The sequence below is a fragment of the Ursus arctos genome, unplaced genomic scaffold (genome assembly GCF_023065955.2).
Source record: "Ursus arctos isolate Adak ecotype North America unplaced genomic scaffold, UrsArc2.0 scaffold_27, whole genome shotgun sequence".
Classification (NCBI taxonomy): domain Eukaryota; kingdom Metazoa; phylum Chordata; class Mammalia; order Carnivora; family Ursidae; genus Ursus; species Ursus arctos.
This window is the reverse complement of record NW_026622952.1, coordinates 1,565,868-1,586,156: the sequence shown is the minus strand read 5'-3', so window position 1 is coordinate 1,586,156 and position 20,289 is coordinate 1,565,868. Positions and strand designations below refer to the sequence as shown.

At 40.3% G+C, this 20,289-nt stretch overlaps 1 protein-coding gene across 8 annotated transcripts in view; it reads right to left on the bottom strand.

The window, feature by feature from the left end:
* Positions 1-20,289, bottom strand: part of INTS10 (integrator complex subunit 10) — a 36,425-nt gene that overhangs the window by 8,598 nt on the left and 7,538 nt on the right. For all 8 annotated transcript variants that reach the window (XM_026485682.4, XM_048226274.2, XM_026485683.4 and 5 more), the window contains 5 exons: positions 19,610-19,743; positions 14,966-15,119; positions 13,565-13,647; positions 12,390-12,542; positions 9,538-9,646 (listed from right to left, as the gene is read on the bottom strand). In XM_026485682.4, the coding sequence (XP_026341467.1) occupies positions 9,538-9,646; positions 12,390-12,542; positions 13,565-13,647; positions 14,966-15,119; positions 19,610-19,743 (633 nt within the window). The remainder of the gene's footprint in view (positions 1-9,537; positions 9,647-12,389; positions 12,543-13,564; positions 13,648-14,965; positions 15,120-19,609; positions 19,744-20,289) is intronic.

Below are 20,289 nucleotides of genomic sequence, written 5' to 3'. Positions count from 1 at the left end.
CTCTAATTCACTGACTTTCAATGTTTATACAGTATTCTGCTATTTACATATGCCACAATTCATTTATCCATTCTTTTATGGTGGACATTGAGATTTCCAATTTTTCACTATTACAAACAATGCTTGAAATAAACATTCTCATATATATTTTCTTGTGCGCATGTGGGGGGAAAAAGCCTTAGGCAATATTTTCAAATGAAGACCTTAATCCTTTCCCTTATGGTGTGTGCTCTTTATATCCTAAATCCTTCTCTACCCTGAGGATGAAAGTAACAAGAAATCAAGGAGATCCTGTGCACACATATTTACACGTTTATGTATCTAAAACAAAAGGTTCATTCTGAAATATAATCTACCTTTTTTTAAGGAGATGAATTCATTTTAATAATAATATTATATTCTATCTCATTAAAAAAAGAAAATGTCTGGTTGAAATTCATGACCCGGGGGGTGAGGATCCAAGTATGAAAAGCACTGATCTAAGGCATTTAGCTGGAAGAGGTGTATGACCAGGTAACGAGATGTTCAATCTGGTCTCCACAGTGATGGTATGAACCTATACACCTTCCAGAAGTAGACGGGCAATGTGTGTCTTCACATCCCCACAGTCAGTTTAACCTCTGCATTCTGATGTGGGTGATGTGGTAGCTTACTGTTTTCATCTGAGTTCCCCATATTGCTAATAGGTTGAGAGTCCTTTCAAATAGTTTCTGGCTATTTGGATTTCTGCTTCTGTGACTCTGTAGTTCATATTCTTTGCCTGGTTTTCTACGAGGGGTTGGCTGGTTGTTTCTTACTGGTTTGAAGGAGCTTTTTCAAAATTTTGGATACAAAGTTTTTGTTGATTGTCTGTGCCCGATAACTTTCTTGCAGGCTATGACTTCTCCTGTCCCTTTGTCATAGTAGCTTTTGTTGCTATTTTAATTCTAATGGGACTAAATTTACTAATCTTTTCCTTTTTGTTGTGTGCTTTTTGTAGCCTAAATCCTTCTCTACCTGGAAGGCCCAAAGAGTCTTTTCTGTATTTTCTTCTAAAAGCTTGAAATCTTTACTTTTCATTTTTAAATCTTAAAATTTAAATAATTCTTGTGTAGTGTGAAGGAGGGACCACATTTTTTTTGTTTTTACATTTGGATCGACTGCCCCACTACCACTTATTGGATAAATTCATTCTTTGCTCACCGAATTGTAATACCATTGTTTCTCAGTTCTCTATTCTGTTCCATCAGTCAGCCTCTATGCCAACACTCCACTATCTCTATTACTATAGCTTAAAACTAAGTCTTGAAGTCAGCTAGGTCCAGTCTTAACCCACCTGATCTGCTTCTGTTTCAGAGACACACTTTCTGAAGGGGTCTGGGCTATACATTTTTTTTTTTTAACACCATATGTACCTTAATCAGCTTCAGTAATGATCAAGACTATCATGCTTTTGTCCTCTAGGAAATTTGTAGTGTCCTAATAAATCTACCTACCAGTTGCAAGGACCTTTTCTTTTTTTAAAAATGAAAATAAATGTTTTGAAATTATATATAATGCCATATTGTTTACTTTTCAGTTACATAATATTTATTTAAATTCAACTAGCCAACACATAGTACATCATTAGTTTCAGATGTAGTGTTCAATAATATAACAGTTGTGTGTAACACCCAGTGCTCATCACATCACATGCCCTCCTTAATGCCCATCACCCAATTACCCCATCCCCCTCCCCAGTTTGTTTCCTATACTTAAGAGTCTCTCATGGTTTTTTCCCTCTCTGATGACTTCCCATTCAGTTTTCCCTCCCTTCCCCTATGATCCTCTGCTCTGTTTCTTATATTCCACTTATGAGCAAAACCATATGATAATTGTCTTCTCTGACTGACTGATTTCACTTAGCATAATACCCTCCAGTTCCATCCACGTCAATATAAATGGAAGGGATTCATTCTCTCTGATGGCTGAGTAGTATTCCATTGTATATATGGACCACATCTTCTTTATCCGTTCATCTGTCTATGGACATCTCCGCTCTTTCCATAGTTTGGCTATTGTGGACATTGCTGCTATAAACATTGGGGTGTAGGTGCCCCTTCAGATCACTACATTTGTATCTTTGGGGTATATCCCTAGTAGTGCAATTGCTGGGTCATAGGGCAGCTCTATTTTTAACTTTTTGAGGAACCTCCATACTGTTCTCCAGAGTGGCTGCACCAGCTTCCATTCCCACCAACCGTGTAAAAGGGATCCCCTTACTCCCCATGCTTGCCAACACTTGTGGTTTCTTGTCTTGTTAATTTTAGCCATTCTGACAGGTGTGAGGTGATCTCATTGTAATTTTGAGTTGTATTTCCCTGATGCCAAGGAATGTGGACCATTTTTTCATGTGTCTGTTGGCCATATGTAGGTCTTCTTTGGATAAATATCTGTTCACATCTTCTGCCCATTTCTTGACTGGATTGTTTTTTGGATATTGAATTTAGTAAGTTCTTTATAGAGCTTGGATACTAGCCTTTATCTGATATGACATTTGCAAATATCTTGTTCCATTCTGTGGGCTGCCTCTTAGTTTTGTTGACTGTTTCCTTTGCTGTGCAGAAGCTTTTTATATTGATGAAGTCCCAATAGTTCATTTTTGTTTTTTGTTTCCCTTGCCTCTGGAGACGTGTCTAGCAAGAAGTTGTTGCAGCCGAGGTCACAGAGGTTGCTGCCTGTGTTCCCCTCTATTTTGACGGATTCCTGTCTCACATTTAGGTCTTTCATCCATTTTGAGTTTATCTTTGTGTATGGTGTAAAGATATGGTCCAGTTTCATTCTTCTGCCTGTGGCTGTCCAATTTTCCCAGCACGATTTGTTGAAGAGACTGTCTTTTTTCCACTGAATATTCTTTCCTGCTTTGTCAAAGATTAGTTAAGCAAAGAATTGAAGGTCCATTTCTGGAGTCTATTCTGTTCCATTGATCTGTGCCTGTTTTTGTGCCAATTCCCTGCTGTCTTGATGATCACAGCTTTGTAATATAGCTTGAAGTCAGGCACTGTGATGCCCCCAGCTTTGATTTTCTTTTTCAACATTCCCCTGGTGATTTGGGGTCTCTTCTAGTTCCATACAAATTTTAGGATTAGTTCTTCCAGCTCTGTGAAAAATGTTGATAGTATTTTGATAGGGATGGCACTGAATGTGCAGATTGCTCTGGGCAGCATAGACATTTTAACAATATTTATTCTTCCAATCCATGAGCATGGGATGTTTTTCCATTTCTTTGTGTCTTCCTCAATTTCTTTCATGAGAGTTCTATAGTTTTCTGAGTATAGATCCTTTATCTCTTTGGTTAGGTTTATTCCTAGGTGTCTTATGGTTTTTGGTAAAGTGTAAATGGGATTGATTCCTTAATTTCTCTGTCTCCTGTCTCATTGTTAGTGTATAGAAATGCAACTGATTTCTGTGCATTGATTTTATATCCTGCCACGTTGCTGAATTCCTATGAGTTCTAGCAATTTTGGGGTGGAGTCTTTTGGGTTTTCCACATGAAGTAACATGTCATCTATGAAGAGAGAGAGTTTGACTTCTTCTTTGCCATTTTGAATGCCTTTTATTTCTTTTTGTTGTCCGATTGCTGAGGCTAGGACTTCTAGTACTATGTTGAACAATGGTGGTGAAAGTGGGCATCCCTGTTGTGTTCCTGGCCTTCTGGGAAAAGCTCTCAGTTCTTCCCCGTTGAGAACGATATTCGCTGTGGGCTTTTAGTAACTGGCTTTTGTGATATTGAGGTATGTCCCTCTATCCCTACGCTGTGAAGTGTTTTAATCAAGAAGGATGCTGTATTTTATTAAATGCTTTTTCCACATCAATTGAGAGATCATATGGTTCTTATCCTTTCTTTTATGAATGTGATGTATCACGTTGTTGATTTGCAAATGTTGAACCAGCCTTGCAGCCCAGGAATAAATCCCACTTGGTCTTGGTGAATAATGCTTTTTATGTACTGTTGGATCCCACTGGCTAGTATCTTGGTGAGAATTTTGGCATTCGTGTTCATCAGGGAAATTAGTCTGTAATTCTCCTTTTTTGGCAGGGTCTTTGTCTGATTTTGGGATCAAGGTAATGCTGGCCTCAGAACGATTTTAGAAGTTTTCCTTACTTTTTTTTTTTTAAACAGCTTCAGAAGAATAGGTATTAGTTCTTCCTTAAATGTTTCATAGAATTCTCTGGGAAGCCATCTGGCCCTGGACTCTTATTTGTTGGGAGATTTTTGATTACTGCTTCAATTTCCTTGCTGGTTATGGGTCTGTTCAGGTTTTCTATTTCTTCCTGAATATAAGTTTCCAGGAATGCATCCATTTCTTCCAGATTGCCTAAGTTGCTGGCATATAGTTGCTCATAATATGTTCTTAAAATTGTTTGTATTTCCTTAGTGTTGTTTGTGATCTCTCCTTTTTCGTTCATGATTTTATTAATTTGGGTCCTTTCTCTTTTCTCTTTTGATACATCTGGCTAGGGGTTCATCTATCTTAGTAATTCTCCTAAGAACCAGCTTCTGGTTTCAGTTTCATTGATCTGTTCTACTACTCTTTTGGTTTCTATTTCATTGATTTCTGCTCTAATCTTTATTATTTCTCCTCTACTCTTGGGTTTAGGCTTTATTTATTGTTTTTTCTCCTTTAGGTGTAAGGTTAGCTTGTGTATTTGAGACTTTTATACTTTTTTCAGAAAGGCGTGTATGGCTATGTACTTCCCTCTTAGGACCACCTTTGCTGTGTCCCAAAGGTTTTCAACAGTTGTGTTTCCATTTTCATTTGTTTCCATGAGTTTTAAAAATTCTTCTTTAATTTCCTGGTTGGCCCATTCATTCTTTAGGAGGGTGCCTTTAACCTCCAAGTGTTTGTGTTCTTTCCAAATTTCCTCTTGTGATTGAGTTCAAGTTTCAAAGCACTGCAGTCTGAAAATACACAGGGAATAATCCCAATTTTTTGGTACCAGTTGAGATTGATTTGTGACCCAGTATGTGATCTATTCTGGAGAATGTTCCATGTGCACTCGAGAAGAATGTGTATTCTCTTGCTTTAGGAGGAAATGCTCTGTATATATCTGTGAAGTCCATCTGGTCCAGTGTATCATTCAAAGCCCTTGTTTCCTTGTTGATCTTCTGTTTAGATGATGTGTCCATTGCTGGGAGTGGGGTGTTGAAGTCCCCTACTATATTGTGTTATTATCAATGTGTTTAATTGGGTTATTAATTAGTTTATATAGTTGACTACTTCCAAGGTAGGAGAATATTTATAATTGTTAGATCTTCTTGTTGGATAGACCATTTAAGTGTGATATAGTGTCCCTCTTCATCTCTTAGTAAGTCTTTGGTTTAAAATCTAATTTGCCTAATATGAGGAATGCTACCCCAGCTTTCTTTTGATGTCCATTAGCATGATAAATGGTTCTCCATCCCCTCACTGTCAATCTGGAGGTGTCTTTAGGTCTAAAATGAGTCTCCTGTAGACAGCATATGGATGGGTCTTGCTTTTTTAATTCAATCTGATACACGGTATCTTTTGTTTAGAGCATTTAGCCATTTACATTTAGAGTAACTATTGAAAGATATGAATTTAGTGCCACTGTATTGCCTATAATGTCCCTTTCTGTAGACTGTCTCTGTTTCTTTCTGGTCTGTGTTACTTTTGGGCTCTCTCTTCACTTACAGGACTCCCTTAAATACTTCTTGCAGGGCTGGTTTAGTGATCACAAATCCTTTTAGTTTCTGTTTGTCCTGGAAGCTCCTTATCCCTCTTTCCAGTCTGAATGACAGCCTTGCTGGATAAAGTATTCTTGGCTGTGCGTTTTTCTCATTTAGTACCCTGAATGTATCATGCCAGCCCTTTCAGGCCTGTCAGCTCTCTATGGATAGGTCTGCTGGCAGTCTAATGTTCCTACTCCTGTAGGTTAAGGACCTCTTGTGTAGAGCTGCTTTCAGGATTTTCTTTTTATCACCGAAATTTGCAAGCTTCACTAATACATGTTGGGGTGTTGATCTATTTTTACTGATTTTGTGTGTGTGTGTGTGTGGGGGGGGTTCTCTCTACTTCTTGGATTTGAATACCTGTTTCCTTCTCCAGATTAGGGACGTTCTCAGTTGTGATTTGCTCAAATATACCTTCTGTCCCTCCCTCTCTCCTTCTTCTTCCTCTGGGACCCCAATAATTCTAATATTGTTTTGCTTTATGGTATCACTGATTTCTCAAATCCTCCCCATGGTCCACTGGTTGTTTTTCTCTCTTTTCCTCAGTTTCCTTCCTTTCCATCAGCTTGTCTTCTATGTCACTGACTCTGTCTTCTGCCTCATTTACCCTAGCTGTTAGAGCATCCATTTTAGACTGTATCTCAGTTAAAGTATTTTTAATTTCAACCGGATTGGATCTCATTTCTGCACTAAGAGATTCTCTAGAGTTTTTTATGCTTTTTTCAAGCCTAGCTATTAACTTTATAATTATCATCCTGAATTCCATCTCTGACATATATCCATATTGTTTAGATCTGTGGCAGACAGTATTCCCTCTGGTTCTTTCTTTTGTTGTGAATTCCTCCTCCTAGTCATTTTGCCCAGAGAAGAATGGATGAACAAGAGAACAAAATCAAAAATATCAACCATGACTGAAGTGAAATACACACTAGACAAATCTGAAGAGGTCAGAAACCAAAAAAGAAAAAGAAAAAGGAAAAGGAAAAAAAAAAGGGAAAAAGGAGAGAATATAACCTCTCAGGTGGACAAAACAGGGTGATCACTTGGTCTTGGGTGTATTTTGGTCTGTTTGTTAGAAGACACTAAATCCTAAAATTGTAAAGAAAGCAAAACATATATATATAAATTGAATACAGTGAAAAGAAGCCAAAAATGAAGAATATATCTATAAAATTTAAATGTAAAAATGAAAGTTAAAAGAAGAGTTAATCAAATAAACTAGAAGAAAAGGAAAAAAAAAGAAAAGGAAAATTTTAAACTGAAAAATAAGTCATGAGAAAAAAACCTCAAATTCTATATACTATTTTTCCCTAGCACTGGAGTTTTGCAGTTTTGTGTGTTCTGTAAACTTGGTATCCTCCTGATGTTTCAGCTGGTCTTCTGGGGGAGGGGCCTGCTGCCCTGATTCTCAGGTGTCTTTGCCTGGGCGGAGCTGCACCGCCCCTTGCCAGCAGAAGGGCTCCGTGTAAGCTGCTTTGGGTTGCTCTATGTGGCTTTTGTTCCCTCAAGGCTTTCTACACCACTTTAGAGGACCAAAATAAAAATGGCTGATCTCCAGCCCCGGAGCTGAAAGATTGTGGCCCCTCTCTCTTCAATAAACCCTCAGGGAAAGCAGTCTGCACTTCTGTGTGCACCGAACTCTGCAGGCTCCTGCGGTTTGCACTGCTGCCAATCCTCCGGGGGAGGAGGGTCGCCCTGGGCCTGCTGCTTGCAGAACCCCCGCACGGAGAGCAATACTTTTTCTTCTAAAAAATGCTATCATTTTAGCTTTTCCATTTAGTCTTGCCTCCACCTCAAATTAGTCTTTGTGAATAAGGTGACATAAAGCTTGAGGATCCTTTTTCTTTCTACAGCAGAGGCCCTTTGTTCCAGCACCAATTGGTTGAAAAGGCCTTTGTTTCTCCAAAGAATTGGTCTGGTGCTGTCACTGAAAATCATCTGACCATATTTGTGTGGGTCTCTTTCTGGATTTTCCACTCTTATGCCAATACTGTCTGGATAACTGTAGCTTTATATTAAAAGTCTTGCTATCAGGTAGGGTAAGTTGCCCAGTTTTGTCATCTTTTTCAAAACTGTTTCAGCTATTCTAGATTATACTTCCCTATAGATTTTAGAATCAAACTAACCGCCCCCCCCCCAAAAAAAGTCTGCTGGGATTTTGACTGGGATTGCACTGAGTCTACCGATACATTTGGGGAGAACTGGAACCCTAACAAATATGAGTCTTCCAATCTATGAACATGATTTTGTACACTTTTCAATAAAGTTGTCCCTAAGTATTTCATGGTTTTTGATGTTACTCTATTTGGAGCTTCCTTAGGCTTTTCTAATGTAGCCACATATCTGTAAATGAAGACAGCTGTTTTCAACCTTTATGCCTTCCTTTTTCTTCCCTATTGTGCTGGTTACAAACTCCAGTATGCTGAATTGAAGTGGTAAGAGCAAATACTCTTGTATTCTTGCTGATCTTGGGGAAAGCATTTGCTATTTCATGGTTAAGAATGATGTTGAGGAATAACTATTTCTAGTTTGCTAAGATTTAAAAAAAATCATGAATGATGAATGCAAACATAATGGAACCTATCTGCATCAACTAAGAGAATCATATGATTTTTCTCCTTTACTACGCTAAAGTGGTGATATCACAGTGATTGATTTTTCTACGTTAAACCACCTTTGCATTCCCAGTATACTTGGTCATATGTTTTATTCTTCTTATATACTGCTGTATTCAATTTGCTAAGATTTTTTGAGGATTTTGGAATCTATGTTTATGATGGATCTGGCCTTTAATGTCCTTTTCTGGCAATGCTCTTATTTGGTTTTGCCGTTAGGGTTATGTTGGGCCTTAAAAACTGAATTGGGAAGTGTTCTCTCTTTCTCTAGTTTCTAAAACAGTATGCGTAGGATTGGTGTTATTTCTTCCTAAGTGCTCGACAGAATTCACCAGTGAAGCCATTTCGATCTGGAGTTCTATGGGAAAGTTTTTGATAACAATTTAATTTCTTTGATAGATGTAGGAACATTCATATTTTCTATTTCATTCTGTGTCAGTTTTGGCAAGCTATGTTTCTCACGGAATTTTTCAACTAAATTGCTGAATTTATTGGCATAATGTTATTAGTAATTTATTCTCTTAATGTCCTTTTGATTTCAGTAGGATCTGTAGTGACATTCCTTCTTTCATTCCTGCTATCGGTAACTTGTGCTCAGTTTCTTCCTGATCAATCTTGTTAGGAGTTTATCAATTTTATTTTTTTCAAAAAAACAACTTTTAGCTTTATTAATTTCCTCGATTTCATTTTCTATTGCACTGATTTCTGCTCTTATATTTTCCTGTCTTCTACTTTCTTTGGGTTCATTAGCTTATCTTTTTCTAACTTCTAATGTGGAAACTTAGAACCCTGACAGTGTATCTTTCTTCCTTTCTTATATAAACATTACAACTAAATTTATATAGTTTTTCAAGCAATATGCTCCTTGAGGTGAAGCTCAAAATAACCTGAGAGGGAAATGCCAGGACACACTTCTTAACAAATCATCTGCAAGTTTTCTGAGAATTGGTAAAGATAGGAAAAGGAGTTCACGGATATTCTTCAGAGATAACAAACTCAGGAAGTGAAGAGAACTTTGGAAGAAAGACAGATTTACAGCTGCTTATGAAATCAGTGCCAAGGACAAGCGTGGCAAGGGATTAACTTTTTATACAGTTTGTCAAACCCCTCAGATCACATAGTATTATTTCATCAGGAATCATAAAGAATTTCCTGGCCTTGGGTCCTAGAGCTGTATTTACGAAATATGAATAAAACTTGTCACTGTACCTTTTCTAAATTTGGCCTTTATTTTTGAGGGTTCTTCCTGTGTTTTGCCTCCATCTGGAATAGGGAGTACCATGTAGCACATCAAATCAAGGACTTTTTCACATGTCATCTAAAGAAGATCAGATGAAAAGGCACCAACCTGAAAGTCTCATTAAAAGCAAATCAACAGAACACTAACATATGTGTAGCAGACGACTGGGCAACGTGTGCACATGGAGGTCTGTACCACTACCTCAGGACTCTACGAGATTATTACTGTTTGCTCAACAGCAAATGTAGAAAAAGTAACTGAGGATCGTGGTACTAGACCTTCGGGGGAATAACAACTCATCTTTGCTGGTAAAACAAAAGAACAAAAATTACAAATTAGTCAAGTATTAACTACCCACGTGTTTAACAGCACAGTGGCATCCAAAAGAAGTAGGCCCATCTTAAAGACGTTTACTAACTCACTGAATAGAAAAATGAACAAAATGGGACACAGAATAGTGAACTCCATGGTATGATATAAAGCATAATTTAAAATGAAGGAGAAATATACATGGGCTAAACGAGCTGGAAAGGGTTCAGGTACGAAGGTTACCCTTATCTCAACCTCAAAGGGGGGGGAAGAATTTGGAATGTGGAAAAGAGAAAAAAGGGTTTTCGGAGGAGGAGAGAAAGATGTGGGGAAGGGCTGGGTGTGTTTAGGTGATTAGGTGAGGGGAAAGAAGGTATGGTTTCAGAAATAACACAGACAAAACCGGTCTGATGCAGTGCTGGTGGCTGAGGAAGCCTCAAGTGCCACACCGAGCAGGTCGCTCTCAATCCACAGAGAGGGAGCCCTCACCTACGGTCCACCTGCTCAATTCTAGTAACAGCCAGATTCCATTTGGGAGCACGTTCTACGTGTCCAGCACAACCTTCTTATTATCCCCATTTTACAGATGAGGAAGTGGAGTGTTAAACCCATGCTTTCCACTCTTTTTCATGTCTTGGCGCATCCAGAAAATCTCTGTAAGGCTGCTCAGAGCTGGTGGCACTAACCTGGGGGTTCTAACTGCCCCAAGCCACAGCTAACTCAGAGGGTCATCCCGAACCCACCCAGGCCCACAGGGTTGTGAAGCTCCAGCTTTAAGAGCTCGACAGCCTGGTCGTTAAGAACTTGAACACTGGAGTGAGGCAGCTCGGTGAGGTAACTTGCCCCAGGTCACAGAGCTAGTAAGGAGTGGGGCCATGATGTGTACTCCGGAGTCATATGCCCACCTCCAGCCAATCTTTTCTGTAAATCCTTCCCTGACTACATGGACCCTGGTGAAAACACCCTTCCCTGAATGCCTACTGTGCATATGTCAAGGGCATACCACTTAGTACTGGATTTTTAACTGTCTTCTATAAATACTTGCACTTTTCTCTGTAACTCAAATTATATGTCCTGAATCAGGGATCCCTCAATTCCCACATCCTGCTTGTATCTCCACCCCCAGCACATGGTTCAATTTGGGGCACCAAGGAAGTCACTATTTCAGTTAAGTGGAATGATGACAGCAATCTCGTAGAAAGCAATGACCGTAACTTAGAGATGGAAAAAGATGACTGGCAAAAAACTCAGTTCAGAGCCATGGATTAGAGTGGTGCAAAAGAAATAAAAGGCACCACACCAAAGATATTAGCTTCATACTGGAACAATCAAAATGATTAGCCAGAGTAAGAGTCAACCGTGACTTGAGAGTTTTACATCTAAGGGCCAGAGAAGGAAGGAAACTCACACCTGGACACGCTGGGTCTGAGGTGAAGACAGACAGCTGAAGGCAGCTGAGATTCAGGAAGCAGGTTAAGTTAGCAACTAAGGGTGCAGGCCTCACCGCGATCGGCTTTGACAGAAGTCCTCAAAGAGAATGAGTGTGCCCAGCTTAATTAAATCTGTTTATTTTATATTCCCTAATACAATGCTGAACAGCAGTGCCTTGTATAACTCTCTAATTGTACATGATATATGGATATCTGCGTGGGTAAATATCTGCTCTCGTTCAAGTTCTCAGGAGGAATTCACTGAGACTTGGAATTAGGTACCTGATAATTACATAAATGATGGCAGAAAAGTATTTTCAATTTTTAATGCACATACTTTACATGCTCCTAAATATCATCATGGCAAATTAGAAATCACATTTCAAAGTTCAAGTTTAGAAACTTTATTCAGGGTTACTAATCACCAAGTAATCAACTTCACATATAGAAAGATGAGAAGAAATCAGAGTTTGTGTGTTAAGTTGTGGCCCTGAATTTATACAGTATAAAGAATAAAGAATGTGCTTAATCATTTTAATTGAATTCAAACATGTATTAAGTATCAAAGCTGTGCAGCCCACTGTGGTAGGTGCTGTGACAGATTCTAAGGTAAAGCACAGGGTCTCCACCCTGTGGTAGGAGGGGCTCACAATCACAGCCATGAGGTGTCATTATCATGTAAAAACAGAATTTGAGGCTCCAATAAGCTAATGGAAATCCTCCATTTCCTACTTAGTAAATGCCTCCCTCTTCTGTCCAAGTACAATAGGACTGATTGTGCTCTAAAGCAATTCCAGGTAAGTAGAGAAAAAAAGAAACCATCCTCCAACAAAATGGAAAAAGGTACGAACAGGAAATCTGGGAAGTACCGAAGCCTGATTTCAGGCAAGCTATAACTAAAGAGAAAACTAAGTGAAACAAATTTATCAAGATTTTTACCAGCAGATTCGGTGATAAAATCTAGGCAGAAAAACCCTATTTCAAATAAACATGCCCTGAATTAAAGGCCACTCTAGGGAAAGAGGAAGCCCCAGCCCCGCTGAGTGCATCTGAGGGTCCCGTGCAAGGCGCACACTACTCACTCTGTACTCCCCTAGGGCAAAGTGGCAGGTCGCTAGCTGGATGAGTGCCCTCTGATGCTCCAGAGTCCCCTGTCCTGTGATCTGTGGCTGAGGAAGTGATCCCTGGAGAGCGGCTAGATGATGCAGGCTGGCTATCGCTTTTTTATATTGACCCTAAGAAAGACATAACAGCAAGGAGGTGAGAAACACTGACGTTTAAAAAGAATCTCCAGAGTTGGGGTGCCACAGCTGGTTAAGCGTCTGAGTCTCGATGTTGGCTCGGGTCGTGATCTCAGGGTCGTGAGATCCAGCTCTGTGTTGGGCTCTGTGTTCAGCGCGGAGTCTGCTTAAGACTCTCTCTCAAATAAATAAATACATAAAAATCTCCGGGGTTCATTAAGCAACTACAGATAAGGTAGCTCTGTCTGATCATCTGAGGAGGAAAAAGGAGACTTAGCAATAACGAAACCAACTTATTTAAAGCTAGATGGAGGGTTCTTTATGGAGGTACTTTATACATACAAAGATTTTTCTTTCTGGTCTTAATTCCTTTTTTTTTTTTTTTTTTGAAGTTATTTATTTATTTTTCAGTTATCTCTACGCCCAACATGGGGCTTGAACTCACGACCCTGAGATGAAGAGTCACATGCTCTACGGAGCCAGCCAGGTGCCCTGGGTCTTAAGTCTTAAGATTAAATAAAATAACACAAGCTTTTGGATAAAATACATTTTGGATACACCACTGCTTATAAACATTTTACAACTGATACCATTTCTCCTTTATGTAGGATGGAAGAAGCAGCCTGTGTGTTTCAACAACAGAGGTCGGAAGCTCTGCGTGTTCTTAGGGAATTATCAGCTCTCTCCATTCCGGGCCTAAGTAGCTCAAGACGGCAGAGCAGGGCGGAAGGACTCCAGGAGAGTCGAGGGGCGAGAAATACCCATCTTTTATTGCAAAGTAAAAATCTTGCTTTTACAGAGGGGTGTGCAAAAGTAACACAGAAGACGTGGCCTTGTCATTCTGGAGTTTTTTGGAGATGAAAGTGGACCATAATCCCTCTGCCACTGAGGCCAGAAGCTGTCTTCGGAGCACGACTGGCCTACAAAAGGAACCCACACATCTTGCACGCTATGGCTGGCTCACCACCATCATCATCCTAGACAGACACGGGAACTTAAAATACACATCACTCTACCTGATAGATGATCATATCAGTGAGGAAGATTCTCAACCAAAGCCAAGTATCTGTCTTCCATGCCAAACAAATTCTTGTAAATTCTGAGAATTCAAAAGCAAATTGACCGAAAACACGTTAATACAGAAGCAGAAAACAAAACAAACCCAGCAAAACAGAGACGAACTTTCAAAAAAGGGACGGTAACTGTGGACTTTGATTTCTAAAACAATGGTCTAGAATTCAATTACATAGTAAAGTTAGAATATAATACTTATCAGTAATCCACAAGCGGTATTTTTATTAGGCCCCAACATTTACTAAGCACACACCATGTCCCAAGAGCTGTTCAAAGTGTTTTTCGTATATTACCTCACTTACCTTGTCAATTATTTGGCTCTCCTCAGAAAAGGTATTGTTTTCAGCTAGCTCAGAAAACAAAGATACAACACTAACCGTTTGACTCATTTTTTAAAGTCAAGTTATAGCTAAAGGAAAACTACCCCCCCAAAGGTCACATACATGTTTACAACTCTAGATGTGACCAGGAGAGACGGAGTGACGCTCTATCTACCTAGAAAAAATGACAGGACGCAGCTGACCAAGGGTTCTGTACAGGCACGGGACGGAAGAGGCCAAGGGACGAAGGTCCACTGGCCAGAAGGAAAGTAAAAATATACTGTTGATTCCAAAGTATAGTAAAATCCACGTGTTAGCAATGCGCCAGTGATTTTTCTTTCTTCTTTTTCTTCTTCTTCTTTTTTAAATTATTTGTTTCAGGGGTACACGTCTGTGATTCATCAGCCTTACATAATACCCAGTGCTCATTACAACACACACCCTCCCCAATGTCCATCCCCCAGTTACCCCATCCCCCCCGCCCCTAGCGCTAGTGATCTCTAAGTAATGTTGAAATACTTAATAGTTGTAAACCTCCCCATAGTTTTAGGTCCATTTTCAAAAGAAAACAGGCTTTCTGTAGGGTGAGTTTTTCAGGCAATGGAATTAATGCAGATAAAAACCTTTTGTATGCTTAGCTACATGTGACCTAAGGAAGATACAAGGCAGTGGGACAGAACAAATAAAAACACTAAACAAACCCAGCAAGAAAAAGGAGAAAAGAGACCAGCAATGCAATGTTAAAAGACGAAAAACTCTCCCTCAAACTCCACCCCAATCCTAATTATAATAAACACTCAGAGTAGAAGCTAAGATGTAAATGATTTGAATAGTTTTTGATAATTTGAATATTAATTAATAACTGATTAGATGTCCTGCTCAAAAAAGAATCCTATAAACCGTGTGAACTGCTGTAAGCAATTTAGCTCTAAGTGTCTTGCTGTTCCAAGTAGAACACTATTTTAAGCACACTGATTTTATATAACACGATAAACAGCACTAATACGACAAGCATGTTCTTACCCTTGTCCAGGAATTCTAGGGAGTAAAGCAGCTCCCAGCTCTCCCTGGCTAGTTTAAAGCTCTCGAGCACTTCAACGGAGTTAGCAAGCTCTGCTTTATTGACCACGATGTGACGGTTCCTTCCTTTTGCTGAACAGTCTTCATCGTCTGAACTCTGCTTAGAGAAGGTGAAGAAGGTGATTAGCTTATAACTTATACAGGTGACCCTTCAACAACACAGGTTTGAACTACACAGATCCGCTGACACACGGATTTTATACAGTCCAGCACTGTAAATGTACTTCTCTTCCTTATGATTTTCTTACTAACATTTTTTTCCTCCAGTTTACTGTGTTTCAAGAATACAGTATATAACACACAGAAGATACCAAATATAAGACAATCAACTATTTATGTTATTGGTAAGGCTTCTGGTCAACAGTAGCTATTAGTTAAGTTTTAGGGGAATCAAAAATTATACACAGATTTATGACTGTAGGGCAGGTGGGGGTTGGTGCCCCTTACCCCCATGTTGTTCAAGGGTCAACTGTACTCAGACGTTGTTATGTTTATTACCGCCAATTCTGATTACCGTACGGATTTTATTTCAAAGGATACTATCATGAGGATAATATTTTGAACTTCACAATTTGGCCTTAAAAATTAATATATAAATTTTGCATCTTTTCATTCTCACATATTCAATTTTTGCCTTAAAAACTAAGCTTATGTTCTGACGATAAACTCTAAGCTTATGCTGGCTTCTAAGTAAAGCTATCGAGTTAAAACTTCCAGTAGTTTAAAAACATATCAATGTTATAAAAGCCCCAAATTAGATTTTTAAATTCAGAGATACAGCTTAATGTGGCATATGTTTTATAGTTAATTCTTTTTTCAATATGTGAAACCATTTAATTTGCTTCCAAATGAGTTTATCGTGTAGAATAAAATTAAAGCCCAAACGCCCTAAGACTCAGAGGAATGACTCTTCCTAATCTTTTGTTCCGTCTACATACCCTCTCCCACAGCCAGCCCTCTCTAGTTCTGCTCGCCTAATGCAAGGTGTCGACCAGAAATTACATTTGCCTGCACTTATCTATTAATGCCTCTGTATTTTCCAATAAAGAGCCCTACTTTTCTTGCTCTTCATCTCAAGAAATGCAAAGCCAAAGAGCGGTCTCAGAGAAACGCACCTGTATAAGTGACAGTGAGCACGGTCAGACACGCTGCCAAAAAATGGTAAAGGTAAACCAGCTCCACGCAGTTTTATTTTGCTGAGAATTTCTGGACGCCTTTATTCTACCTAGGTTATTTTACTAACTTAATGACCCAAATTAAATTCTCCCTGCAGATTTTCACGCCACTATGCGCATTTAAAAATATGTACCAATATTTCAGGTAAAAGCTCCATTCCTCAAGCTGATCTCAGAAAAAATAAGCACCTCCCTCCCACTACCCACCTTTCTCCCCACTCTTTCAGAGCCTGGTATTCTCCTGCTCGTCCTTGATGCTTGGGGACCCTCCCTGCCCACTTAGCTGCCATATTCTTATCTTCCCTCAGTAACGACACACACCCAGCTCCCTTTTACAATCAAAACCTGTTAGGTATCCTACTTCATCAGGGTCCAGTTCCTTGCCACACGGTGCCAATCTAATAGGATATACTAACATGAATGGGGTATTCACTGTTGCAACTTTATAGAAAATCCTGCCTCAAAACAGGATTGGGAGTTTATGGAAGGGACCTCAGACATGGTAAGAATAGCTTCCAAACAGTTTCTAAAATTTAAAGAAATCGATTTTGAAATGCAAAAGTACACTCTGAAGTTCCGGGCAGCTGCTGTAAGCGAGAACCCTGACTACAGGAACACACAGAAGCATGTGCGGGTGGGGAATGTTGCCCACAGGAGGGGAGAGTCCCTCAGCTCCAGCCACCTGGCACGTCACATGAGCCAGGGAATCAGGCTGGGTGGAGAACGTACACCTGCCTGACGTGGGCAGCATCCATGTGGCCCCAGCTGTGGGCCAGCATCAGGGGCCAGCGAATCAAATATCCCAATTATTAAAGAAGTCAAACATCTCCACTGCTGTGGGAAATCTCCCAATTTTTAGATGTTTGGTTATTAAAAGAAGCAAAACACTATGAGTAAAACAAGATGAATCTATAAGCTGAGCTTTATGTCCTCTGCTGTGATGGCTAAACAGACACAGCTGGACCTGCAACAGGTCGGGGCAAACTGTGGGACAGAATGAAAACCAGGAAAAATCAGTTAGTAGAGTAAAAACAGAAACAGATGGAAACCGAGGTTGGTTGGAGGGCCAGAGTATGACAGCAGGGCCTGCCAGAGGACACATGAGAGGTGAGAAACAGGAAGAACCAGAGGGCCAGAGGGTTTAAACAGCTATGCCATGGCCCGGACGCCAAGGCTGAGAGGGAAGAGTGGGAATTCACTCATTCACCAGTTGTGGCTCAGGCACTGTCCAGGTGTCCAGGGTACAAGACAGACAAGGTCCTTGGCCCCACGGAGCTCGTACAGAGCTAATCAGGAGACACAGACAGTAAAGCAGCAAATGAAGAAACAAGAAAACAGCCAGCAGTAAGGGCTCTGCAGAATTAAAATAGAGTAATAGAGAGGGAAAACTGGATGGGCATTTTGAGAGGTCTGAGAGGGAGAAAAGTCTGGGCTGAGAGCTAAGTGACAAGGACACAGGATGGGCAGAGAGACGTACGCCAACCTTAGGGCACAGCTTGGGGCTAGAGATCCAGGCGCAGAAAGGGGCTCAGAGCGCTGGAGGTGCAGAGAGGCCCGAGCGTCTGCGGCATACAAAGGCTGGCTCAGTAATGGCTCTGAAGCCAAGGTGAAGAGCTTGGATTTTATTCTGGGCATGAAGGGAAGCCACTAGAGGTGGTAAAGCAGGGGACTGATGTCTGATTCAGGTCTTAAAAACGTCACTAAAGTTGCTGGATAAAGCAGAGATGGTAGGGAGCAAGAGTGCAAGCAGGGAGACAAGACGACACCCCTGATGACGTATGAAAGACTGGGATGGCTTGGACAGGGAGCAGGTGGTGGGGATGGAGAGAAACAGACCAATGGAACCATGTTATTTATACTGATTTATAAGGGACACGTCACTGCTTTTAGTTAAAACCCGTATTAGGCGACGACCTATTATCCACATGGCAGGAAGTGTCTGTGATCTTAACGTGAAGTACCTGGATAAACCACATACTCATGGAACCCAGAAGGGACAGCTAACGAGTGACCCCACCTGGGAATGTCAGGGAAGAAGGAGAGAGTAGCTACCCAGCCACATTAGTGGTTTTTTTAAAACATGAATCAGAGGGCATCTGGGAAAGCCTGGTTAGCAGAGTTCTCAACCTGGGGTTCTGGCTGAAAGCATCTTTCAACCTCAGAAATTATTTGCGAAATTGTGCATGTGTGCGTTTTTCTGTGGGAGGAAACAAAGGAGTTTATCAGAAGGTTTAGCAACCTCAGAAGCCTTCAGAAAGGTTTCGTCTTCCCTGCTCCATTCTATATTATACCGTGCAGTTTACAAAGACATCAGATTCAACTAATCTCTCCTCATGCCTGGGTCTAGTGAATGCTACTCAGGGGCTGAAGGAGTGGTAAGGGGACTGACAGGAGGAGAGGAGAGGGGACAGAAAGTGGGTGAGACGCTAGGCTCCCCTGAAGTATTTTACCTGGAGCAGAGGTTAGCAAACTATGACCTGCAGACCAGATCCTGTTTTTATAAATAAAGTTTTATTGGAACACATCCGCCCCATTTCTTTACTATTGCGTATGGCTATTTTTTGTACTTTAACAGCAGAACCGAGTAGCTGCAACAGAGACTGTTGGGCCTGTAAAGCCTACATCATTTATCACCTGGCCCTTCACAGAAAAAGTCTGCTGACTCCTGACCTGGAGCACCTCCATGGTCATGCTGTTACACACTGGGCCTCCACTAAAGCTTTCACTGAAAGGATTCCTCTGCTTTGAAATAAGTTTAGAAATCACTGTTCTGCCCAGGCCTGCTGCCTGGCCCCATCAGAAGACCAGTGGTTCTTCATATTCTCTGGCCTCCTGCATCTTCGTGCAAACTGTCTTCTCTTCACAAAATCCACTCTCCAATTCCAAAGACGAAACCCTCTACATCCTTCAAGGCTGATCTCAAATGCTGACCTCCTTTATGAAACCTTCTGAACATCTCCCCTTGGCTTCTAATGACTTCCTAGCCGGAACACCTCGGCCCTTTCCATTTTGAGGCCAGGACTTAGCACAGCACCCTGTCTAGCTGCTCAATGTAGTTCACTTGGCTTTTTTACCTTTAATTGATGCCATTCAGTCCTGACAGATAGAACTAACTTACACCAGGGTTTCTCAACATCAGAACAACTCTTCGTGTGGGGCTGTCCCGTGCACTGTAGCACCATCTGCAGCATGCTGGCCTCTACATGGGAGATACGCATAGCAACTCCTCCCCATCCACTGCCAAATGTCCCTGGGGGGCAAAATCACCTCCAGTTGAGAACCACCGATTTACACAGTAATTATAATTAAAAGACCTAAGCTTTATCAATTTAGCTCCAAAGCTGTATTTTACATTCATTCCCAGCAAACCACAAACATATAATCCGGTAATAATCATATCTGAAAGGATTACCATGGTTTTTTCTCTTCCCTCAGCTAGTTTCCTCTTTTTATGTATGTGTTTGTTACGATCAATTTCTACATCACCATACACATTTGATACATCCTCAAGAAGAACCAGTGGAACTTGGCTTGGGGCATTAGGACCTATGGATGGGGGGAAAACACCAACACTTAAAAATGCGGCAAGGAAAAGAAAACTTAGTATCAGGTGGAAGTTTACTCAGCTGTTGTTTGAAAATACAGGTCATTAAAGAGTATGTTCAGTGTGATCCCAGTTTGGTAGACAAACAAGTGTACATGAATAGAAAAAAGACTGTACAGATATACACCAGATTATTAATAAAGGTTCTCGCTCAATGACAGATCACAAGCAAACGTTCCTTCTCTGTCTTTGTTCTTATGTATCTACAAATTTTTCATAGTGATCGTGAATCATAAAATTAGCCAAAAACTCAAGACTATGAAGTTATATGTGTAATACCTTATAGCTACAAATTCCAAACAAAATCTAAATACATGAAAGACTATACGGTAATACACAAATATGAGAGCTGTATTATATTGGATGGGTAGGTGATTTCACCTTTCTATTTTTCACATTTTTTAGAATTTATATGCATAAATGTTATTTAAAAAATCTTTGTCTATTGCAAAGCCTTTGTGAAATCTACTTCAGTACTTTGCTACATC